At 42.5% G+C, this 26,635-nt stretch overlaps 1 protein-coding gene and 1 long non-coding RNA gene across 3 annotated transcripts in view; one reads left to right on the plus strand and one right to left on the minus strand.

Moving 5' to 3' along the window:
• Positions 1-9,363, plus strand: part of LOC133557311 (uncharacterized) — a 106,473-nt gene extending 97,110 nt beyond the window's left edge. For both annotated transcript variants that reach the window (XR_009807743.1, XR_009807744.1), the window contains one exon: positions 9,023-9,363. This is a non-coding gene — a long non-coding RNA (uncharacterized LOC133557311). The remainder of the gene's footprint in view (positions 1-9,022) is intronic.
• Positions 1-26,635, minus strand: part of sdk2b (sidekick cell adhesion molecule 2b) — a 653,132-nt gene that overhangs the window by 82,795 nt on the left and 543,702 nt on the right. The window contains 7 exon segments of the mRNA XM_061907681.1: positions 9,062-9,253; positions 16,269-16,367; positions 16,424-16,619; positions 16,689-16,804; positions 16,881-17,062; positions 19,728-19,868; positions 25,463-25,610. Coding sequence (XP_061763665.1) covers positions 9,062-9,253; positions 16,269-16,367; positions 16,424-16,619; positions 16,689-16,804; positions 16,881-17,062; positions 19,728-19,868; positions 25,463-25,610 — 1,074 coding nt within the window.

Genomic DNA, 26,635 nt, shown 5'->3' on the forward strand with positions numbered 1-26,635 from the left:
TGTGTGTCGTGTTGAGAACGTGTGTGTCGTGTTGAGAACGTGTGTGTCGTGTTGAGAACATGTGTGTGGCGTTGAGAACATGTGTGTGGCGTTGAGAACATGTGTGTGGCGTTGAGAACATGTGTGTCGTGTTGAGAACATGTGTGTCGTGTTGAGAACATGTGTGTTGTGTTGAGAACATGTGTGTCGTGTTGAGAACATGTGTGTCGTGTTGAGAACGTGTGTCGTGTTGAGAACGTGTGTGGTGTTGAGAACATGTGTGTGGTGTTGAGAACATGTGTGTCGTGTTGAGAACATGTGTGTCGTGTTGAGAACATGTGTGTCGTGTTGAGAACATTTGTGTCGTGTTGAGAACATGTGTGTGGTGTTGAGAACATGTGTGTGGTGTTGAGAACATGTGTGTGGTGTTGAGAACATGTGTGTCGTGTTGAGAACGTGTGTGTCGTGTTGAGAACATGTGTGTCGTGTTGAGAACGTGTGTGGTGTTGAGAACGTGTGTGTCGTGTTGAGAACATGTGTGTCGTGTTGAGAACATGTGTGTGGTGTTGAGAACATGTGTGTGGTGTTGAGAACATGTGTGTCGTGTTGAGAACATGTGTGTCGTGTTGAGAACATGTGTGTCATGTTGAGAACATGTGTCGTGTTGAGAACATGTGTCGTGTTGAGAACATGTGTGTCATGTTGAGAACATGTGTCGTGTTGAGAACATGTGTGTCGTGTTGAGAACATGTGTGTCGTGTTGAGAACATGTGTGTCGTGCTGAGAACATGTGTGTGGTGTTGAGAACATGTGTGTCGTGTTGAGAACATGTGTGTCGTGTTGAGAACGTGTGTGTGGTGTTGAGAACATGTGTGTGGCGTTGAGAACATGTGTGTCGTGTTGAGAACGTGTGTGTCGTGTTGAGAACGTGTGTGTCGTGTTGAGAACATGTGTGTCGTGTTGAGAACATGTGTGTCGTGTTGAGAACATGTGTGTTGTGTTGAGAACATGTGTGTTGTGTTGAGAACATGTGTGTTGTGTTGAGAACATGTGTTGTGTTGAGAACATGTGTGTCATGTTGAGAACATGTGTGTTGTGTTGAGAACATGTGTGTTGTGTTGAGAACATGTGTGTCGTGTTGAGAACATGTGTGTCGTGTTGAGAACATGTGTGTGGCGTTGAGAACATGTGTGTGGCGTTGAGAACATGTGTGTCGTGTTGAGAACGTGTGTGTCGTGTTGAGAACGTGTGTGTTGTGTTGAGAACGTGTGTGTCGTGTTGAGAACGTGTGTGTCGTGTTGAGAACATGTGTGTTGTGTTGAGAACATGTGTGTGGTGTTGAGAACATGTGTGTGGTGTTGAGAACATGTGTGTCGTGTTGAGAACATGTGTGTCGTGTTGAGAACGTGTGTGGTGTTGAGAACATGTGTGTCGTGTTGAGAACCTGTGTGTCGTGTTGAGAACATGTGTGTCGTGTTGAGAACATGTGTGTCGTGTTGAGAACATGTGTGTGGTGTTGAGAACATGTGTGTGGCGTTGAGAACATGTGTGTGGTGTTGAGAACATGTGTGTGGTGTTGAGAACATGTGTGTGGCGTTGAGAACATGTGTGTCATGTTGAGAACATGTGTGTCGTGTTGAGAACATGTGTGTCGTGTTGAGAACATGTGTGTCGTGTTGAGAACATGTGTGTCGTGTTGAGAACATGTGTGTGGCGTTGAGAACATGTGTGTGGTGTTGAGAACATGTGTGTGGTGTTGAGAACGTGTGTGTCGTGTTGAGAACGTGTGTGTCGTGTTGAGAACGTGTGTGTCGTGTTGAGAACGTGTGTCGTGTTGAGAACATGTGTGTCGTGTTGAGAACGTGTGTGTCGTGTTGAGAACGTGTGTGTCGTGTTGAGAACATGTGTGTCGTGTTGAGAACATGTGTGTCGTGTTGAGAACATGTGTGTGGTGTTGAGAACATGTGTGTGGTGTTGAGAACATGTGTGTGGTGTTGAGAACATGTGTGTGGTGTTGAGAACATGTGTGTGGTGTTGAGAACATGTGTGTGGTGTTGAGAACATGTGTGTGGTGTTGAGAACGTGTGTGTCGTGTTGAGAACGTGTGTGTCGTGTTGAGAACATGTGTGTGGTGTTGAGAACATGTGTGTCGTGTTGAGAACATGTGTGTCGTGTTGAGAACATGTGTGTGGCGTTGAGAACATGTGTGTGGTGTTGAGAACATGTGTGTGGTGTTGAGAACGTGTGTGTCGTGTTGAGAACGTGTGTGTCGTGTTGAGAACATGTGTGTGGTGTTGAGAACATGTGTGTGGCGTTGAGAACATGTGTGTGGTGTTGAGAACATGTGTGTGGTGTTGAGAACATGTGTGTGGTGTTGAGAACATGTGTGTGGTGTAGAGAACATGTGTGTGGTGTTGAGAACATGTGTGTGGTGTTGAGAACATGTGTGTGGTGTTGAGAACATGTGTGTGGTGTTGAGAACATGTGTGTCGTGTTGAGAACATGTGTGGTGTTGAGAACATGTGTGTGGTGTTGAGAACATGTGTGTGGTGTTGAGAACATGTGTGTCGTGTTGAGAACATGTGTGTCGTGTTGAGAACATGTGTGTCGTGTTGAGAACATGTGTGTGGTGTTGAGAACATGTGTGTCGTGTTGAGAACATGTGTGTGGTGTTGAGAACATGTGTGTCGTGTTGAGAACATGTGTGTGGTGTTGAGAACATGTGTGTGGTGTTGAGAACATGTGTGTGGTGTTGAGAACATGTGTGTGGTGTTGAGAACATGTGTGTGGTGTTGAGAACATGTGTGTGGTGTTGAGAACATGTGTGTGGTGTTGAGAACGTGTGTGTCGTGTTGAGAACGTGTGTGTCGTGTTGAGAACATGTGTGTCGTGTTGAGAACATGTGTGTCGTGTTGAGAACATGTGTGTCGTGTTGAGAACATGTGTGTGGCGTTGAGAACATGTGTGTGGTGTTGAGAACATGTGTGTGGTGTTGAGAACGTGTGTGTCGTGTTGAGAACGTGTGTGTCGTGTTGAGAACATGTGTGTCGTGTTGAGAACATGTGTGTGGCGTTGAGAACATGTGTGTGGTGTTGAGAACATGTGTGTGGCGTTGAGAACATGTGTGTGGTGTTGAGAACATGTGTGTGGTGTTGAGAACATGTGTGTGGTGTTGAGAACATGTGTGTGGTGTAGAGAACATGTGTGTGGTGTTGAGAACATGTGTGTGGTGTTGAGAACATGTGTGTGGTGTTGAGAACATGTGTGTGGTGTTGAGAACATGTGTGTCGTGTTGAGAACATGTGTGGTGTTGAGAACATGTGTGTGGTGTTGAGAACATGTGTGTGGTGTTGAGAACATGTGTGTCGTGTTGAGAACATGTGTGTCGTGTTGAGAACATGTGTGTCGTGTTGAGAACATGTGTGTGGTGTTGAGAACATGTGTGTCGTGTTGAGAACATGTGTGTGGTGTTGAGAACATGTGTGTCGTGTTGAGAACATGTGTGTGGTGTTGAGAACATGTGTGTGGTGTTGAGAACATGTGTGTGGTGTTGAGAACATGTGTGTGGTGTTGAGAACATGTGTGTGGTGTTGAGAACATGTGTGTGGTGTTGAGAACAAAAGCTCCAAGTGACTCCTGCAGGGTGACTTTAGCGCATGGGCCTGACATAAAAATGGGCGCCTCTGAGTCATTTCTGTTTTCCTAACGTACATTCCGATGGCGTCGCCTCAACGGCCGCCGTGGGGGCCGTAACAGCCGCTCGCCATTTCACGGGCGTCTGCAGGTTGACCCGACGCCTGCTGTGTTCTCACATATTTCAACAATATTCAAGCATTAAACGCTGTAATTATGTTTATCGCACAAGTGGAGCACGAGTGACTCTTTTTCTGCTCACCAAACACTCAGCTGCCGTGTTTGAAAGCCCCGTCACATGTTAGCCATTATTAGATAGTCCTAATCATCACTTTCCTGCATACCCAACCATCAAATACTGGTCATCCCAGGTCAATTCATTTAGGAAAAGTAAGAATTATTAATCACATGTTTTCATAACTCCACAATTAACCCAGCAGGCAGCCGAGATAGGCTCCAGCTACCCCGAACGGGACAAGCGGTAGTAAAATGGATGGATGGATGGCACAAGTCATTGAAACAACGTTGAGAACTTGTTCAATTAGGTCCTGACCCTTAACGACTCAAACGTAACATTACGTTCTGACGTAGCATCGACCATTGAATTTTGGCTATTTTTCCTACCAATATTCTACAACTCCAACCTAACGTTGAAACAACATGCTTTCTGACGACTTTAAATCAATGTTAAGTTCTGACATTGTTTCAACCATTGAATTTTGGTCATTTTCCCAACCAATATTCTACAACACAAATACAACGTTGAAGCAACATGCTTTTTGACAACGTTTATTCAATGTCAGTTTCTGGCGTTGATTTGACCATTGAATTTTGGTCATTTTTCCTGCCAATATTCTCCAACTCAAACCTAACGTTGAAACAACATGCTTTCTGACAAAGTTTTATCAATGTTGCGTTCTGACGTTGATTTAACCAATCAATGTTGGTCATTTCCCAACCAATATTCTACAACTCAAACCTAACGTTGAAACAACATGCTTTCTGACAAAGTTTTATCAATGTTGGGTTCTGACGTTGATTTAACCAATCAATGTTGGTCATTTCCCAACCAATATTCTACAACTCAAACCTAACGTTGAAACAACATGCTTTTTGGCGACGTTTAATCAATGTTGGGTTCTGACTTTGATTTGATCATTGAATTTTGGTCATTATCCCAACCAATATTCTACAACACAACTACAAGGTTGAAACATCATGATTTTTGGCGACATTTAATCAATGTTGGGTTCTGGCGTTGATTTGACCATTGAAATGTGGTCATTATCCCAACCAATAATTCTACAACACAACTACAAGGTTGAAACATGATTTTTGACGACGTTTAATCAATGTCAGTTTCTGATGTTGATTTCATCATTGAATTTTGGTCCTTTTTCCTGCCAATATTCTCCAACTCAAACCTAACGTTGAAACAACATGCTTTTTGACAACGTTTAATCAATGTTGGGTTCTGACGTTGATTTGGTCATTATCCCAACCAATAATTCTACAACATAAATTCAACGTTGAAACAACATGCTTTCTGACAACGTTTTATCAATGTTGGGTTCTGACGTTGATTAAACCAATGCATGTTGGTCATTTCCCAACCAATATTCTACAACTCAAAACTAACGTTGAAACAACATGCTTTTTGGCGACGTTTAACCAATGACGGGTTCTGACGTTGATTTGATCATTGAATTTTGGTCATTTTCCCAACCAATATTCTACAACACAACTACAAAGTTGAAACATCATGATTTTTGGCGACGTTCAATCAATGTTGGGTTCTGACGTTGATTTGACCATTGAAATTTGGTCGTTATCCCAACCAATATTCTACAACAAAAAATACAATGTTGAAACGACATGATTTTTGACAACATTTAATCAATGTTGGGTTCTGACGTTGATTTGGTCATTATCCCAACCAATAATTCTACAATACAAATACAACGTTGAAACAACATGCTTTTTGACAACGTTTAATCAATGTTGGGTTCTGACGTTGATTTAACCAATGTTGGTCATTTCCCAACCAATATTCTACAACACAACTACAAGGTTGAAACATCATGATTTTTGGCGACGTTTAATCAATGTTGGGTCCTGACGTTGATTCAACCATTGAATTTTGGTCATTATCCCAACCAATAATTCTACAATACAAATGCAACGTTGAAACAACATGCTTTTTGACTACGTTTAATCAATGTCAGTTTCTGACGTTGATTTCATCATTGAACTTTGGTCCTTTTTCCTGCCAATATTCTCCAACTCAAACATAACATTGAAACAACATGCTTTTTGACGACGTTCAATCAATGTTGGGTTCTGACGTTGATTTGATCATTGAATTTTGGTCATTTTCAAACCAATATTTTACAACACAAATACAACGTTGAAACAACATGCTTTCTGACGACGTTTAATCAATGTTGGGTTCTGACGTTGATTCAACCAATGCATGTTGGTCATTTCCCAACCAATATTCTACAACTCAAAACTAACGTTGAAACAACATGCTTTTTGACGACGTTCAATCACTGTCGGGTTCTGACGTTGATTTGATCTTTGAATTTTGGTCATTATCCCAACCAATATTCTACAACACAACTACAAGGTTGAAACATCATGATTTTTGGCGACGTTTAATCAATGTTGGGTCCTGACGTTGATTCAACCATTGAATTTTGGTCATTATCCCAACCAATAATTCTAGAATACAAATACAACGTTGAGACAACATGCTTTTTGACGACGTTTAATCAATGTCAGTTTCTGACGTTGATTTCATCATTGAATTTTGGTCCTTTTTCCTGCCAATATTCTCCAACTCAAACATAACATTGAAACAACATGCTTTTTGACGACGATCAATCAATGTTGGGTTCTGACGTTGATTTGATCATTGAATTTTGGTCATTTTCAAACCAATATTTTACAACACAAATTCAACGTTGAAACAACATGCTTTCTGACGACGTTTAATCAATGTTGGGTTCTGACGTTGATTTAACCAATGCATGTTGGTCATTTCCCAACCCATATTCTACAACTCAAAACTAACGTTGAAACAACATGCTTTTTGGCAACGTTTAACCAATGACGGGTTCTGACGTTGATTTGACCATTGAAATTTGGTCGTTATCCCAACCAATATTCTACAACAAAAACACAATGTTGAAACGACATGATTTTTGACAACGTTTAATTAATGTCAGTTTCTGACGTTGATTCGACCATTGAATTTTGGTCATTATCCCAACCAATATTCTACAACACAAATACAACGTTGGAACAACATGCTTTTTGACAACGTTTAATCAATGTTGGGTTCTGACGTTGATTTGGTCATTTTCCCAAACAATAATTCTACAACGTAAATTCAACGTTGAAACAATATGCTTTCTGACAACGTTTAATCAATGTTGGGTTCTGACGTTGATTTAACCAATGCATGTTGGTCATTTCCCAACCACTATTCTACAACTCAAAACTAACGTTGAAACAACATGCTTTTTGACGACGTTTAACCAATGACGGGTTCTGACCTTGATTTGACCATTGAATTTTGGTCATTATCCCAACCAATATTCTACAACACAACTACAAGGTTGAAACATCATGATTTTTGGCGACGTTTAATCAATGTTGGTTTCTGGCGTTGATTTGACCATTGAAATGTGGTCATGATCCCAACCAATATTCTACAACACAATTACAAGGTTGAAACATCATCATTTTTGGCGACGTTTAATCAATGTTGGGTTCTGGCGTTGATTTGACCATTGAAATTTGGCCATTATCCCAACCAATAATTCTACAACACCAATACAACGTTGAAACGACATGTTTTTTGACGACGTTTAATCAATGTCAGTTTCTGACGTTGATTTCATCATTGAATTTTGGTCCTTTTCCCTGCCAATATTCTCCAACTCAAACATAACATTGAAACAACATGCTTTTTGAGGACGTTCAGTCAATGTCGGGTTCTGACGTAGATTTGATCATTGAATTTTAGTCATTTCCCAACCAATATTCTACAACACAAATACAACGTTGAAACAACATGATTTTTGGCGATGTTTAATCAATGTTGGGTTCTGACGTTGATTTATCCAATGCATGTTGGTCATTTCCCAACCAATATTCTACAACTCAAAACTAACGTTGAAACAACATGCTTTTTGATGACGTTCAATCAATGTCGGGTTCTGACGTTGATTTGATCATTGATCTTCGTTCATTTTCAAACCTATATTTTACAACACAAATACAACGTTGAAACAACATGGTTTTTGACGACGTTTAATCAATGTTGGTTTCTGGCGTTGATTTGACCATTGAAATGTGGTCATTATCCCAACCAATAATTCTACAACACAAATACAACGTTGAAACGACATGCTTTTTGACGACGTTTAATCAATGTCAGTTTCTGACGTTGATTTCATCATTGAATTTTGGTCCTTTTCCCTGCCAGTATTCTCCAACTCAAACATAACATTGAAACAACATGCCTTTTGACGACGTTCAATCAATGTCAGGTTCTGACGTTGATTTGATCATTGAATTTTGGTCATTTTCAAACCAATATTTTACAATACAAATACAACGTTGAAATAACATGCTTTTTGACGACGTTTAATCAATGTTGGGTTCTGACGTTGATTTGATCATTGAATTTTGGTCATTTCCCAACCAATATTCTACAACTCAAAACTAACGTTGAAACAACATGCTTTCTGACGACGTTTAACCAATGACGGGTTCTGACATTGATTTAATCATTGAATTTTGATCATTATCCCAACCAATAATTCTACAACACAAATACAAGGTTGAAACAACATGCTTTTTGGCGACGTTTAATCAATGTTGGTTTCTGGCGTTGATTTGACCGTTGAAACTTGGTCATTATCCCAACCAATAATTCTACAACACTAATACAAGGTTGAAACAACATGCTTTTTGACAACCTTAAATCAATGTTAGGTTCTAACAATTTGAGCATGGAAATTTGGTCGTTTCTCAACCAATATTCTACAACTCAAACCTAACGTTGAAACAACATGCTTTTTAACATTTAATCAATGTCGGTTTCTGATGTTGATTTGACTATTGCATTTTTGTCATAAAATAATCAATTTTTGCAAGTAGACTATCAATTTTATTTCATTAAAAACTGTGAATTTTTTTTGAATGATTTGCACTTTATACATCTCTGGATGAGGTTAGTTTAACAGTAAAACATTTAGTTGTTGCTTAACTGTAATAATAACACATTAGTTATTTAAAACAATGCACTAAGATACGTAGTTATGCAAATGTTGTTTGCAAACTACAGTTATTAATATTTTTATGATTAAATGATATGATTAGAATTTTCTGCTCCAAGAGGTGGAACCAGGACATGTGTCACATGACCCTCACTGACCTGGCGGGACCCCCGAGGAGATGGTGGAGGACGACAGGTGGCCTTGACCCTTGGAGGTCATGCCGGCCACCTCGATGGTGTAGGTGGTGAGCGCCGTCAGGCCGGTGACGCGGTACTCCAAGGTCAGGCTGGGCAGGTAATGTGTGACCCGCGTGTTGGTGCGGTTAAACTCCTCCCACGAGATGCGGTAACCTGCAATACGACAACAGGAACTAAGTTATTCTTATTGTCAACACTTATTACACCGGAACCACATATAATGCAATAAATTAAAAAAGGCATTCATTTATTTTTTGCATCATAGTGAGAGTTATTAAATTAAAATGATCATGTTATAGGGATTTATTTAAAATGTATTTGGGGGAAAAAAAAAGTATTATGTTAACTAATACATACAACATCAAATATATGTAAATATATTAGAGAAAACTTCATTAAAAATACCACTGTATAGTAAATATTAAGTCAATAATTAAACATATTTCTTTGTTTTATTATTATTAAGTTAATTACTGAATTTAAAATATTTCATCTATATTTAAATAAGTATGTATATTAAAATAATTCATAACATACATTAAAAGTAACAATTATATAAAATAATGTACACAATTAAAGGGTTCACTGGCTATTGGGGCGGTTTAGCTCGGTTGGTAGAGTGGCCGTGCCAGCAACTTGAGGGTTGCAGGTTCGATTCCCGCTTCAGCCACTGCCATTGTGTCCTTGGGCAAGACACTTTACCCACCTGCTCCCAGTGCCACCCACACTGGTTTGAATGTAACTTAGATATTGGGTTTCTCTATGTAAAGCGCTTTGAGTCACTAGAGAAAAAGCGCTATATAAATATAATTCATTTCACTTATTTAAAATAAATATAACATTTTATCAAAAAAAATAATACATTCAATATGGATACAAATTTGCTGATAGAAAATTGAGTTGATAATACATTTTAATGTATAAAATAATTAAAATAGTTAACGTGTTATTTTAACAAGTATATAAAAAAATAACAGTTTCAATTAATATATAAAATATTTTTTAGAATAATTAATAAATAAAAAATGAAGATGATATGAAGTAATACTGTATAAAATATTTAAAATAATAAAAGATAACAGTGAGCTATTTTAAATAAATAACATATCAGCTGTACCAAAATACTATAATAAGTATGTATATACGGATATTTTATACATTACAATTTTAAAGAATTAAAACAATATAAAATAAAAAGGCTATAAAATAATACCGTACACAAATGTTTTAAAATAATGTATAATGATCTTTTAAAATATATTTATTTTATTATAAAAAATATGAATTTAATATGTATATAAATCAAAATACTACGTAAGAAAATCCATCCATCCATCCATCCATCATCTTCCGCTTATCCGAGGTCGGGTCGCGGGGGCAGCAGCCTAAGCAGGGAAGCCCAGACTTCCCTATCTCCAGCCACTTCGTCTAGCTCTTCCCGGGGGATCCCGAGGCGTTCCCAGGCCAGCCGGGAGACATAGTCTTTCCAACGGTTCCTGGGTCTTCCCCGTGGCCTCCTACCAGCTGGACGTGCCCTAAACACATCCCTAGGGAGGCGTTCGGGTGGCATCCTGACCAGATGCCCGAACCACCTCATCTGGCTCCTCTCGATGTGGAGGAGCAGCGGCTTTACGTTGAGCTCCTCCCGGATGGCAGAGCTTCTCACCCTATCTCTAAGGGAGAGCCCCGCCACCCGGCGGAGGAAACTCATTTCGGCCGCTTGTACCCGTGATCTTATCCTTTCGGTCATGACCCAAAGCTCATGACCATAGGTGAGGATGGGAACGTAGATCGACCGGTAAATTGAGAGCTTTGCCTTCCGGCTCAGCTCCTTCTTCACCACAACGGATCGATACAACGTCCGCATTACTGAAGACGCCACACCGATCCGCCTGTCGATCTCACGATCCACTCTTCCCCCACTCGTGAACAAGACTCCTAGGTACTTGAACTCCTCCACTTGGGGCAGGGTCTCCTCCCCAACCCGGAGATGGCACTCCACCCTTTTCCGGGCGAGAACCATGGACTCGGACTTGGAGGTGCTGATTCTCATTCCAGTCGCTTCACACTCGGCTGCGAACCGATCCAGTGAGAGCTGAAGAGCCCGGCCAGATGAAGCCATCAGGACTACATCATCTGCAAAAAGCAGAGACCTAATCCCGTGGCCACCAAACCGGAACCCCTCAACGCCTTGACTGCGCCTAGAAATTCTGTCCATAAAAGTTATGAACAGAATCGGTGACAAAGGACAGCCTTGGCGGAGTCCAACCTTCACTGGAAACGTGTCCGACTTACTGCCAGCAATGCGGACCAAGGTCTGACACTGATCATACAGGGAGCGGACTGCCACAATAAGACATTCCGATACCCCATACTCTCTGAGCACTCCCCACAGGACTTCCCGAGGGACACGGTCGAATGCCTTCTCCAAGTCCACAAAGCACATGTAGACTGGTTGGGCAAACTCCCATGCACCCTCAAGAACCCTGCCGAGAGTATAGAGCTGGTCCACAGTTCCACGACCAGGACGAAAACCACACTGTTCCTCCTGAATCCGAGGTTCGACTATCCGGCGAAGCCTCCTCTCCAGTACACCTGAATAAACCTTACCGGGAAGGCTGAGGAGTGTGATCCCACGATAGTTGGAACACACCCTCCGGTCCCCCTTCTTAAAGAGAGGGACCACCACCCCGGTCTGCCAATCCAGAGGTACCGCCCCCGATGTCCACGCGATGCTGCAGAGTCTTGTCAACCAAGACAGCCCCACAGCATCCAGAGCCTTAAGGAACTCCGGGCGGATCTCATCCACCCCCGGGGCCTTGCCGCCGAGGAGCTTTTTAACTACCTCAGCGACCTCAGCCCCAGAAATAGGAGAGTCCACTACAGATTCCCCAGGCACCGCTTCCTCAAAGAAAGACGTGTTGGTGGGATTGAGGAGGTCTTCGAAGTATTCCCTCCACCGATCCACAACATCCGCAGTCGAAGTCAGCAGAACACCATCCGCACCATACACGGTGTTGACAGTGCACTGCTTCCCCTTCCTGAGGCGGCGGATGGTGGTCCAGAATCGCTTCGAAGCCGTCCGGAAGTCGTTTTCCATGGCTTCCCCGAACTCTTCCCATGTCCGAGTTTTTGCCTCCGCGACCGCTAAAGCTGCACACCGCTTGGCCCGTCGGTACCCGTCCACTGCCTCCGGAGTCCTATGAGCCAAAAGAACCCGATAGGACTCCTTCTTCAGCTTGACGGCATCCCTCACTGCTGGTGTCCACCAACGGGTTCTGGGATTACCGTAAGAAAATTAAGATATAAAATATATTATACTTAAATAATTAAGTTATTTATCCATCCTAATTTGAAAAAGTTAAATATATGATATATTATAACAATAATGTATTAAATATGTATATACAGATATATTATACTATATTAAAGAATAAAAACACTATCAAATAAAAATGCTATAAAATAATAATATGTTTTAAAACCTTTTTGAATGTAATGGAATATTTAAAAAAAAAGTCAAAGTCTATTAAGAAAAATATGGATTTAATATGTACATAAATCAAAATACTATTTAAAGATGATGTAAAATAAAATATAGTATAATTAAAGGTTATATATCCATCTTTATTTGGAAAAGTAAAATATAACAATTATTTTTAAATATGTGTATAAAGATATGTTAAACGGTACCATATTAAACATGCATATAAAGATATGTTATACTGTACTATATTAAAATAAGTATATAAATATATGTTATACAGTACTATATTAAAGAATAAATAAAAGAATAGTGCATGAATATAATACGGGGGTCGAAATGTATGAAAAATTTAAAAAGATGAGAGGAAAAAAATATAAAAAATATATTTGGAAAAAAATATAAAAGGTTTGTTTTTCGTTTTAATATAGTTTCTGCAAGAGGACAAATATGTCAGAAACTAAATAAATGGTAAATGGGTTGTACATGTATAGCACTTTTCTACTTTCAAGGTACTCAAAGCGCTTTGACACTACTTCCACATTCACACACACATTCACACACTGATGGAGGGAGCTGCCATGCGAGGCGCTAACCAGCACCCATCAGGAGCAAGGGTGAAGTGTCTTGCTCAGGACACAACGGACGTGACGAGGTTGGTAATAGGTGGGGATTGGACCAGGGACCCTCGGACTGCACACAGCCACTATACCACTGTGCCTGTTATAAAGCATACTGTTTGTATTAAACTGATTCAAGTATTTGGCGAGCGCCGTTTTGTCCTATTAATTCTGTCAGTCCTTGAACTCACCGCAGTTTGTTTACATGTACAACTTTCTCCGACTGTCTAAGACGTGTTTTATGGCACTTTTTTTTAGGTCTCATTTGGTTCACCAAACTTTTAACGTTGTGCATGAATGCACAAAGGTGAGTTTTGTTGATGTTATTGACTTATGTGGAGTGCTAATCAGACATATTTGGTCGCGGCATGACTGCCAGCTAATCGATGCTAACAGGCTATTCAGGCTAGCTGTATGTACATATTGCATCATTATGCCTCATTTGTAGCTATATTTGAGCTCATTTGGTTTCCTTTAAGTCCTCATGATTCAATTTTTTATCTCATGACACACTATCTGTGTGTAATATGGCTTTTATTTTATTTTTTATATTTGTTTTTGTATTTTTGGTCCAATATGGCTCTTTCAACATCTTGGGTTGCCGACCCCTGACATAAGACAAAGTAATACTAGGAACAGAAGTGAGTAGATGAAGAGTCTGTTAGTGTTGTAATGCCTTCGATAAATGGAGCTGTGATGTTCAGGTGTGTGTGTACCTGTGACGTTCAGGTGTGTGCGCGTACCTGTGAGGTTCAGGTGTGTCCGTGTACCTGTGACATTCAGGTGTGTGTGTGTGTACCTGTGAGGTTCAGGTGTGTGCGTGTACCTGTGAGGTTCAGGTGTGTGCGTGTACCTGTGAGGTTCAGGTGTGTGTGTACCTGTGAGGTTCAGGTGTGTGCGTGTACCTGTGAGGTTCAGGTGTGTGTGTGTAGCTGTGAGGTTCAGGTGTGTGCGTGTACCTGTGAGGTTCAGGTGTGTGCATCGTTCAGGTATGTGTGTACCTGTGACATTCAGGTGTGTTCGTGTACCTGTGAGGTTCAGGTGTGTGCGTGTACCTGTGAGGTTCAGGTGTGTGCATCGTTCAGGTGTGTGTGTGTGTGTACCTGTGAGGTTCAGGTGTGTGTGTGTACCTGTGACATTCAGGTGTGTTCGTGTACCTGTGAGGTTCAGGTGTGTGCGTGTACCTGTGAGGTTCAGGTGTGTGCATCATTCAGGTGTGTGTGTGTACCTGTGACATTCAGGTGTGTTCGTGTACCTGTGAGGTTCAGGTGTGTGTGTGTACCTGTGAGGTTCAGGTGTGTGCATTGTTCAGGTGTGTGCGTGTACCTGTGAGGTTCAGGTGTGTGTGTGTACCTGTGAGGTTCAGGTGTGTTCGTGTACCTGTGAGGTTCAGGTGTGTGCGTGTACCTGTGAGGTTCAGGTGTGTGCATCGTTCAGGTGTGTGTGTGTACCTGTGAGGTTCAGGTGTGTGCATCGTTCAGGTGTGTGTGTGTACCTGTGAGGTTCAGGTGTGTGCATGTACCTGTGAGGTTCAGGTGTGTGTGTGTACCTGTGAGGTTCAGGTGTGTTCGTGTACCTGTGAGGTTCAGGTGTGTGCGTGTACCTGTGAGGTTCAGGTGTGTGCATCGTTTAGGTGTGTGTGTGTACCTGTGACGTTCAGGTGTGTTCGTGTACCTGTGAGGTTCAGGTGTGTGCATCGTTCAGGTGTGTGTGTGTACCTGTGACGTTCAGGTGTGTTCATGTACCTGTGAGGTTCAGGTGTGTGCGTATACCTGTGAGGTTCAGGTGTGTGCGTGTACCTGTGACGTTCAGGTGTGTGCGTGTACCTGTGAGGTTCAGGTGTGTGTGTACCTGTGAGGTTCAGGTGTGTGCGTGTACCTGTGAGGTTCAGGTGTGTGCGTGTACCTGTGAGGTTCAGGTGTGTGCATCGTTCAGGTGTGTGTGTGTACCTGTGACGTTCAGGTGTGTGCGTGTACCTGTGAGGTTTAGGTGTGTGCGTGTACCTGTGAGGTTCAGGTGTGTGTTTGTGTGTACCTGTGAGGTTCAGGTGTGTGTTTGTGTGTACCTGTGAGGTTCAGGTGTGTGCGTGTACCTGTGAGGTTCAGGTGTGTGCGTGCACCTGTGAGGTTCAGGTGTGTGCGTGCACCTGTGAGGTTCAGGTGTGTGCGTGTACCTGTGAGGTTCAGGTGTGTGCGTGTACCTGTGAGGTTCAGGTGTGTGCATCGTTCAGGTGTGTGCGTGTACCTGTGAGGTTCAGGTGTGTGTGTGTACCTGTGAAGTTCAGGTGTGTGCGTGTACCTGTGAGGCTCAGGTGTGTATGTGTACCTGTGAGGTTCAGGTGTGTGCATCGTTCAGGTGTGTGCGTGTACCTGTGAGGTTCAGGTGTGTGTGTGTACCTGTGAGGTTCAGGTGTGTGCGTGTACCTGTGAGGTTCAGGTGTGTGTGTGTACCTGTGAGGTTCAGGTGTGTGCATCGTTCAGGTGTGTGCGTGTACCTGTGAGGTTCAGGTGTGTGTGTGTACCTGTGAAGTTCAGGTGTGTGCGTGTACCTGTGAGGCTCAGGTGTGTATGTGTACCTGTGAGGTTCAGGTGTGTGCATCGTTCAGGTGTGTGCGTGTACCTGTGAGGTTCAGGTGTGTGTGTGTACCTGTGAGGTTCAGGTGTGTGCGTGTACCTGTGAGGTTCAGGTGTGTGTGTGTACCTGTGAGGTTCAGGTGTGTGCATCGTTCAGGTGTGTGCGTGTACCTGTGAGGTTCAGGTGTGTGTGTGTACCTGTGAAGTTCAGGTGTGTGCGTGTACCTGTGAGGTTCAGGTGTGTGTGTGTGTGTGTACCTGTGAAGTTCAGGTGTGTGCGTGTACCCGTGAGGTTCAGGTGTGTATGTGTACCTGTGAGGTTCAGGTGTGTGCATCGTTCAGGTGTGTGCGTGTACCTGTGAGGTTCAGGTGTGTGTGTGTACCTGTGAAGTTCAGGTGTGTGCGTGTACCTGTGAGGTTCAGGTGTGTGTGTGTACCTGTGAGGTTCAGGTGTGTGCGTGTACCTGTGAGGTTCAGGTGTGTGCGTGTACCTGTGAGAACGCCGTTCTTCTCGCTAGGTTCGCTCCAGCTGACTTTGAGCGAGGTGTCCAGGATCTCGGTGAAGCTCAGGTGTCCCACGGCGCCGGGCGCTGCACACGAAGGACGTTAGAGCGGGCGCGGCTTGGCGAGAAGTCACATGACTTACTGTCCTCGTGCGTCCTCAGCAGCTTGGGGGGGCTGCGGGGGCCCTCGCCCGGCGTGGTGAAGCACAGCGCCGAGGTGAAGTACTCGCTGAACTTCTTCAGGCCCGTCACGTAGGCCACGTGCACGCTGTCCTGGAAGTTGGGCCGCGTGGTCACCACGGCGACGCCCCGGTCTTTGCCCGGCTCCCAGGCCAGCAGCTGCGGGGGAAGATGGAGGACATGTTTCTCTGACCCTCCTTTCTCATTGCCAAGCTGCCACAGCAGAACCTTGTAGCCCTGGTTGATGCCGTTGATGAACTGCGGGTTGGGCGCCGTCCACGTGAAGCGGATGGCGGTGGAGTTGACGGGCTCCGCCTGCACGTTGCCGGGGGCGACGGTCGGGACTTAAAAAGGACAGGACGTGTGGATTTAAGGACGGGAGAGTCCGGGCGGAAGGGGACAGGAAAGTGCGGCTCTCACCTCCCTGCAGGGTCCACTCCGTCACCTTGTGGCTGAAGACCCCCAGGCCGGCCCCGTTGTAGGCCGCCACCTCGATCTCGTAGTTGGTCCAGATGATCAGGTCCTCCAGCAGCAGGTTGGTCACCTCCGGGCTGGAGATGTTCTTCAGCTGGTAGTCCACGGGCAGCCCGGTCAGGCGGTACCTTCAATCACCACAAGGACAATAACACAACAGCTGGTGCAGGTGCAGAATAGCACACTTCCTGCTGGAGCACAGGGGTCTAATTTCACACAAACACCTGGGAATGATATAGGTTGTGAGTTCAAACCCAGGCAGAGTCTATAAAAATGGGAGCCATTACCTCCCTGCTTGGCACTCAGCATCAAGGGTTGGAATTGGAGGTTAAATCACCAAAAATGATTCCCGGGCGCGGCCACTGCTGCTGCTCACTGCTCCCCTCACCTCCCAGGGGGTGAACAAGGGGGGTGGGTCAAATGCAGAGAATAATTTCGCCACACCGAGCGTGTGTGTGTGACAATCATTGGTACTTTAACTTTAACTTAACTTAGAAGTCCCCTCGGTGCCCTCACAAACGATCAGAAATCATCTAGTGCAGTCTATTACAGGGGTCGGGAACCTTTTTGGCTGAGAGAGCCATGAAAGCCAAATATTTCAAAATGTATTTCCGTGAGAGCCATATCATATTTTGTAACACTAAATACAACTAAATGCGTGCATTTTTTTAAGTAAGACCAACATTTTTAGAGTGTAAAAAGTATTTAATTATTTTTAATAACATTATTTTTTGAACAGGTGCGGTAGAAAACAGATGGATGGATTAAAATGCATGAACATGGTTTATATTTTGAACTTTATTTTTAACATCGTGATAACCAGCGGAATTATTAATTACTTATCAAGTTAAGCAATGTCAGCTAAGATTTATCTGAGAGCCAGATGCAGTCATCAAAAGAGCCGCATCTGGCTCTAGAGCCATAGGTTCCCTACCCCTGCTCTATTATCATACTTCACAAACATGTTTTTGTCGAACTAAAAATTAATTAAAATACTTAACTTTACAACAAACTACCCATCAAATTGATAAAAAGGAAAATACATTTTATGTTAGGGTTAGGCTAGGGTTGGGGTAAAGGATAGGGTTGGGGTTTAGAGTTAGGGTTAGGGTTGGGTTTTAGATTTAGGGTTAGGTTAAGGTTGGGGTAAGGGTTAGAGCTGGGGTTTCGAGTTAGGGTAAGGATTGGGATTTAGAGTTTAGGTTAGGTTAGGGTTGGGGTAAGGGTTCAGCTAGGGGTAAGGGCTTAGGGTTAGGTTTGGGGTAAAAGGTTAGGATTGTGGTTTAGAGTAAGGGTTGGGTTTTAGGGTTAGGTTAGGGTAAGGGTAAGGGTTAGGGTTTAGAGTTAGGTTTGGGGTAAAGGTTAGGATTGTGGTTTAGAGTTAGGGTTAGGTTAGGGTTGGGGTAAGGGTTATGGCTGGGGTTTCGAGTTAGGGTAAGGATTGGGATTTCGAGTTAAGGTTAGGTTAGGGTTGGGGTTTAGAGTTAGGTTAGGGTTGGGGTAAGGGTTAGGTTAGGGGTAAAGGTTAGGCTAGGGGTAAGGGTTTAGGGTCAAGTTTGGGGTAAAGGTTAGGATTGTGGTTTAGAGTTAGGGTTGGATTTTAGAGTTAGGGTTAGGTTAGGGGTAAGAGTTAGGTTAGGGGTAAGGGTTTAGGGTTAGACTAGGGTTGGGGTAAGGGTTAGGGTTGGGGTTTAGGGTGAGGATAGGGGCAAGGGTTGGGGTTTAGTGTTAGTTTAGGGGTAAGGATTAGGGTTTAGGGTTGGGGTTCGGTTGGGGTTGGGGTAAGGATTAGATTAGGGGTAAGGATTTGATCAGGGTTGTTGTAAGGGTTAAGATTAGTGTTAGGGTTACTGTAAATTCAAAATAAAAAAACAACTCCAGATTTTTGCGTTCAAATTCTGTTGACTGAGCTGCCAGTTTTAGACTGTAAAATAAATGGGTTGTACTTGTATAGCGCTTTTCTACCTTCAAGGTACTCAAAGCGCTTTGACACTACTTCCACATTTACCCATTCACATACACATTCACACACTGATGGAGGGAGCTGCCATGCAAGGCGCCAACCAGCACCCATCAGGAGCAAGGGTGAAGTGTCTTGCTCAGGACACAACGGACGTGACGAGGTTGGTACTAGGTGGGAATTGAACCAGGGACGCTCGGGTTGCGCACGGTCACACATCCACTGCGCCACGCCGTCCCTAAAATGTAGGGTTGTTGTTTGTAACGGTGTAGTACTACAAATGGAAAGATTTGTTTTTATGGCAGAAAAACTGGCAGCTAAATTACCAGAATAAAAAAAACAAAAGACTTGTACAGTTTTTCCATCAACAATACCATGTTTTAAAACGCAAAGTCAATTTACCACAAACATTCTGGCAACTAAACTGCCATATTTTCCCTAAAAAACAAAACAAAACAGTAATACTGTTTTTCCTTTCACTGTAAAATGTTGTTAAAAAAAAAACAACGCTATATTTTACAGTAAAATGTTGCACATGTCAAGTTTTTACTGTAAAATGGACTTAAAACAATGTGAAGAATGACATCAAATTCCTGCATTCTTCACTGTTACAAGCGGCCCTCGATGGAGACTACTTTGACATCCCAGTGCTCGAGGGAAACAAACAGGACTTTATGAGGAGCGCACATAAAAATATAATCACCGTCTTTTCTTCTGCCGGAACTTTTAGCTTCCAGCTGTGAGGTTTGTTTTTTTTCAAGGTTCCTCACCGCGTTTAATTGAGCTTAAAACGAACAAACAGGCGTTGCTAAAAGTCCAACAGGTGGTCTCACCTGACGCTGTAGCCCCTGAGGATGCCGTTCTGGTGGCTCTCGGGCGGCGGCTGCCACTGGATCATGATGGACTGGTTGGTGCGCCCGCTGGCGATGACGTTCTGGGGCGGGGCGCTGGGGGGCTCCTCTGGGAGCGCCACGCTACACAGGAGGGACAAACACATGGGTTGAAGCTTCGAGACGTTTCCTGAGCTGCTTTGGCCTGGTTCGGACGGTTGGCCGCAGGTTCGAATCCCCGGATCTGTCACGTCAAATACCCCAGGGTCGTGTAACTTGGTCGTTGGCACATGCTAACTGTTAGCAGTGTCTGCCAAATTAACTTGGAAAGTTATCATTCTGATGGATTTCATTCATGGATCTAAACTTTTTTTTTCTATATCCATCCATCCATTTTCTCGTGGGTCACGGGGGCAGCAGCCTAAGCAGAGAAGCCCAGACTTCCCTGTCCCTAGACACTTGGTCCAGCTCCTCCCGGTGGATCCTGAGGCGTTCCCAGGCCAGCCGGGAGACATAGTCTTCCCAACGTGTCCTGGGTCTTCCCCGTGGCCTCCTACCGGTCTGGATATGCCCTAAACACCTCCCTAGGGAGGCGTTCGGGTGGCATTCTTTTTTTTAAATATTTTTATTGTAATATTTTCAGAATCTCTTTGTTCTATTTTTGGCCAATATAAGACAAAGAAAAATATTTGGCTTGTCTTTATGTATTTTTTTGTTTTAATGCCATTATTTAAATAGTCCGGCCCACGTGTGCACACATTTTCTTCCATGCTCAGCTAAACTGACTTTGAAACCCCTGTGCTAATGTAAACAGACACCGTCTTTTTTAACCGGAGTGTCGTTCAGTTTTCTAGCCGTCCATAGCGTTTCTACTCGTACGTATTATTCACCCATCACTCCAAGCAGCGTTTGTACGTTTTACAATATAACTAAAACAGTTCTTACTTACTAAACCGTCCCATGTGTGATGTCTGCAGGAGTGTTTTCATGCATATTTGTACCGTAACGTAATCAAGCTAGCGTCGTTAGCATTATTGGATATGCAAACACGTTTACAAGTGTCTGTGTTAGTATTATTAACTTACAATAACATTGTTTTTGTATTGTTTTGGTTTCGTAAATTCACCAAAACGTCACCGTGGAGTTATTGAGTCTGTTTAACTGATTGGAGAGCTAGCTTCCGCGGCTAGCTCGTCCATGACCATGACTTCTGTTTTGTTTAATCAGCCGTTTTACTGCTGTTTCACAGACACCATTTTGAAACAATTAATGTATGTAAATAAACATTTACAAAACATTTATGTGTAAATAACCCATTTTACAACGTTTATATCTGCGGCGTTGTGGGTTTGGCTTATTTTCCGGTGCGCTCTATTGTCCAGAAAATATGGTATGTAAAATTGATATCTAATATAATACTTTTTTTAAATTATTTTTTAATAAAATATGGCGACTTGTCCAGGGTGTACCATGCCTTCCGCCCGATTGTAGCTGAGATAGGCGCCAGCGCCCCCCGCGACCCCAAAAGGGAATAAGCGGTAGAAAATGGATGGATAACATTTTATCATTATTATCTAGATTTATGGTATGCATTTTTTTGTATATTATTGTTTTTCTTAAAATGTTTCGAGAAAAAAAAAGCAAATATGATGCAAAAAAATACTATCTAATTATTTACCCCAGCAGCCCCTGCAACGCCAAAAAGGGACAAGCGGTAAAAAAATGGATTGGATGGATTGATATTTACAAGTAAGAAAACACAATAAAATACTAAATACATTTATCTTATGTGAATTTGTATGACAAATACCATATTGATATTTTTATTATTACTATTCAAAATAACAACAAATATTAGGTCATTTTTAAAATGATACACAGAAAGTTTAAACAAATACATTATAAAATTAAGAAAAAATGCATTACATCACATATGGTTCATATTTTAATTCAACATGTATTATACAATTTAAAATGTTAAAGGGGAACAATATCACAATTTCAAAAGGGTTAAAAACAATAAAAATCAGTTCCCAGTGGCTTGTTGTATTTTTTGAAGTTTTTTTCAAAATTTTACCGGTCTCGGAATATCCCTAAATAAAGTTTTAAAGTGCCTTATTTTCGCTATCTTCGAAACCACTATCCATTTCCCTGTGACGTCACACAGTGCTGCCAATGTAAACAAACAATGGGAATACCACAGCAAGATATAGCGACATTAGCTCGGATTCAAACTCGGATTTCAGCGATTTAAGCGATTCAACAGATTACGCATGTATTGAAACAGATGGTTGGAGTATGAAAATATTGAAGAAGAAACTGAAGCTATTGAGAGAATTCATAGCCATAGCATGGCCGAATAGCTGCGTTAGCATCACCGGTAAAATGTGCGGACCAAACGATCAGGACTTTCGCATCTTTTGACACTGGAGCAACTTAAATCCGTCGATTGGTAAGTGTTTGTTTCGCATCAAATGTGGGTGGAAGGAAACGTAATATAGTTGCAAATGCATCTGCAGGTTATCCATACATCTCTGTGCCATGTCTGCTTTAGCACCGCCGGTAAATAGCATGTTAGCATCGATTAGCTGGCAGTCAACATCAACAAAACTCACCTTTGTGATTTCGTTGACTATCGTTGCAAATGCATCTGCAGGTTATCCATACATCTCTGTGCCATGTCTTAGCATCGCCGGTAAAATGTGGAGACACTCTGGCACATTCAATGGGGGTCTGGCGGCAGACACTTTCGTATCTTCGGGCCAGTGGTGCAACTTGAATCCCTCCATGTTAGTGTTGTTACACCCTCCGACAACACACCGTCGAGGCATGATGTCTCCAAGGTTCCAAAAAATAGTAAAAAAAAAACGGAAAATAACATAGCTGAGACCCGGTGTTTGTAATGTGTTGAAAATGAAAATGTCGGGTGTGTTACCTCGGCTACGTCACATTCTGACGTCATCGCCTCCAGCGCGATAAACAGAAAGGCGTTTAATTCGTCAAAATTCACCCATTCAGAGTTCGGAAATCGGTTAAAAAAATAGATGGTCTTTTTTCTGCACCATCAAGGTATATATTGACGCTTACATAGGTCTGCTGATAATGTTCCCCTTTAAAAGAATGAAACTAAAATAGTGAGGTGAAGTGAAGTGAATTATATTTATATAGTGCTTTTCTCTAGTGACTCAAAGCACTTTACATAGTGAAACCCAATATCTAAGTTACATTTAAAGCAGTGTGGGTGGCACTGGGAGCAGGTGGGTAAAGTGTCTTGCCCAAGGACACAACGGCAGTAACTAGGATGGCGGAAGCGGGAATCGGACCTGCAACCCTCAAGTTGCTGGCACGGCCACTCTACCAACCGAGCTATGCAGCTATGCAAATACAATAAAATTAGCCAGAAAGCATATATAAGTAAAATTGCTATCTAATTAAATACTAGTCAGGTGATTCAATACAAGCTATAAATACTATCAAGTATATTTTTGATAAAAAAACTATAATTATTTTTTGGATTATTACCTTATTTTATTACATGCATTTTCTACATGTTGCTTTTTTGAAGTATTTTATAAAATACAGAGAAAGATAACCAGCATATACGGCATCTAACATCATTTCAAGTAATACAAATATTAAATTATTAAAGCAAATCTAATGCAACTTCTGCCTGAATACAGCTAGGATAGGCTCCAGCACCCCCATTACCCCGAAAGGGACAAGCGGTAGAAAATGAATGGATGGAAATCAAATGCAAAAAAAAAATTCATAATTCAATCTGATTATTTACAAATTAGAGAATACAATAAAATACTACAAATGTTACTGAAATTAATGTTTTCATTATCATTCTTATTTGTTGTCGCTTATTTTGTTTTTAGATGTTTCCATGGAAACAGGCTTCACGAGCGCCCTCAAACAACGTATTGACATGTCATGTTCCTTTCCTGAGGAAGTTGTTAGACGTGTTCTTAAAGCCTGCTGGCGTCAAGTTGTCACCTTGTGTAAAAGCTAAATAAAAAGAGAATACAATGATTTGAAAATCATTTTCAACTTAATTGAATAGACTGCAAAAGCAAGATATTTCATGTTCACACTGAGAAACTTTGCAAATAATCATGAACTTGGAATTTAATGGCAGCAACACATTGCAAAAAAAGGCATTTTTACCAGTGTGTTACATGGCCTTTCCTTTTAACAACACTCAGTAAAGGTTTGGGAACTGAGGAGACACATTTTTGAAGTGGAATTATTTCCCATTCTTGCTTGATGTACAGTTTAAGTTGTTCAATAGTCTACTGTCTCATATTTTAGCCTTCACGCATTTTCAATGTCCGGACTTCAGGCAAGCCAGTCTAGTACCCGTACTATTTTACTACGTAAGCTTGGCATTGTCTTGCTGAAATAAGCAGGGGCGTCCTTGATAACGTTGCTTGGATGGTGACATATGTTGCTCCAAAACCTGTATGTACCTTTGGTTCCTTCACAGATGTGTAAGTTACCCATGCTTTGGCCACTAATACACCCCCATACCATCACACATGCCGCCTTTCACACTTTGCGCCTACAACAATCCGGATGGTTCTTCTCCTCTTTGACGTCCAGTTTCCAAAAACAATTTGATATGTGGACTCGTCAGACCACAGAACACTTTTCCACTTTGCATCAGTCCATCTTAAACGAGCTCGGGCCCCAGCGAAGCCGGCGGCGTTTCTGGGTGTTGTTGATAAAATGGCTTTGGCTTTGCATAGTAGAGTTTTGCACTTACAAATGTAGCGACACAACATCCACAGTTTCCAAAAACAGTTTGAAATGTTGACTCGTCAGACCGCAATTGCATCAGTCCATCTTAGATGAGCTCGAAGCTGGCGGCGTTTCTGGGTGTTGTTGATAAATGGCTTTGGCTTTGCATAGTAGAGTTTTGCACTTACAAATGTAGCGACACACCATCCACAGTTTCCAAAAACAGTTTGAAATGTTGACTCTTCAGACCGCAATTGCATCAGTCCATCTTAGATGAGCTCGAAGCTGGCGGCGTTTCTGGGTGTTGTTGATAAATGGTTTTGTTTTTGCATAGTAAGAGTTTTTTAACTTGCACTTACAGATGTAGCAACCGACCGTAGTTACTGACAGTGTTTTTTTCTGAAGTGTTCCTGAGCCCATGTGGTGATATCCTTTACACACTGATGTTGGTTTTTGATGCAATACCGCCTGAGGGATCCAAAGTGCTTAATATAATGGCTTACGTGCAGTGATTTCTCCAGATTCTCTGAACCTTTAGGTGATAGTACAGACTGTAGATGGTGAAATCCATCTACAGTGTTGTTCTTAAACAGTTTGCTCAGGCATTTGTTGACAAAGTGGCGACCCTCGCCCCGTCCTTGTTTGTGAACGAGTGCGCATTTCACGGAAGCTGCTTTTAAACCCAATCATGGCACCCACCTGTTCCCAATTAGCCTACACACCTGTGGGGGTGTTCCAAATAAGTGTTTGATGAGCATTCCTCAACTTCCTCAGTCTTTTTTGCCACTTGTGCCAGCTTTTTTGAAAAAATAACAACGTTTTTCAGTGTGAACAGTAAATATCTTGTCTTTGCAGTCTATTTAATTGAATATACAATGAAAAGGATTGTATTCTCTTTTATTTACCATTTAACTTCACTGGTTTTGGGGTTTTTACAAGCCGCACCGAGATCTTAAATCGGAGCTAGGTATGGAACCGTGGTGGTGGTGTCTCACCGCTCCGTCTCCTTGCTGAACTGTCCCTTGCCCACGTCGTTGACGGCGCACAGCCGGAACTGGTAGGAGCGTGCCGGGATCAGGCCGTTGACCGTCACCGCCGACGACTCGGGTTCGATGTTGGCCAGGAGGATGGCCCAGGGAGCGTCTGCAAATAAATACAAATAAAATAAGAGTAAAGTAAGAAAAAAAAAAACACAAAAAATATAGAACAATGTGGTAAGTAAAATTAGTTTTTTTTTCATAATATGTTCCATAAGTTAAATAGGGTAAGTCTGCATTCTGCTCCCCCGGACACGCCTACTCTCTTAGGGGTTAAATCTTATTTTAAATTGGAATATTTGATGAAGTGAATTATATTTATATAGCGCTCGGTTGGTAGAGTGGCCGTGCCAGCAACTTGAGGGTTGCAGGTTCGATCCCCGCTTCCGCCATCCTAGTCACTGCCGTTGTGTCCTTGGGCAAGACACTTTACCCGCCTGCTCCCAGTGCCACCCACACTGGTTTAAATGTAACTTGGATATTGATTAGATTAGTTGATCTGCCGCTTCTTTTCTTTCTCCTATGTCCCCCCCCTCCCTTGTGGAGGGGGTGCGGTCCGATGACCATGGATGAAGTACTGGCTGTCCAGAGTCGAGACCCAGGATGGACCGCTCGCCTGTGTATCGGTTGGGGACATCTCTACGCTGCTGATCCGCCTCCGCTTGGGATGGTTTCCTCGCTGCTGTCTCGGATCCGCTTGAACTGAACTCTCGCGGCTGTGTTGGAGCCACTATGGATTGAACTTTCACAGTATCATGTTAGACCCGCTCGACATCCATTGCTTTCGGTCCCCTAGATGGGGGGGGGGGGGGTTGCCCACATCTGAGGTTCTCTCCAAGGTTTCTCATAGTCAGCATTGTCACTGGCGTCCCACTGGATGTGAATTCTCCCTGCCCACTGGGTGTGAGTTTTCCTTGCCCTTTTGTGGGTTCTTCCGAGGATGTTGTAGTCGTAATGATTTGTGCAGTCCTTTGAGACATTTGTGATTTGGGGCTATATAAATAAACATTGATTGATTGATTGGGTTTCACTGTGTAAAAGCGCTTTGAGTCACTAGAGAAAAGCGCTATATAAATATAATTCACTACATAGTGAAACCCAATATCTAAGTTACATTTAAACCAGTGTGGG

The sequence above is a fragment of the Nerophis ophidion genome, linkage group LG08, assembly GCF_033978795.1.
Source record: "Nerophis ophidion isolate RoL-2023_Sa linkage group LG08, RoL_Noph_v1.0, whole genome shotgun sequence".
Taxonomy (NCBI): Eukaryota; Metazoa; Chordata; class Actinopteri; order Syngnathiformes; family Syngnathidae; genus Nerophis; species Nerophis ophidion.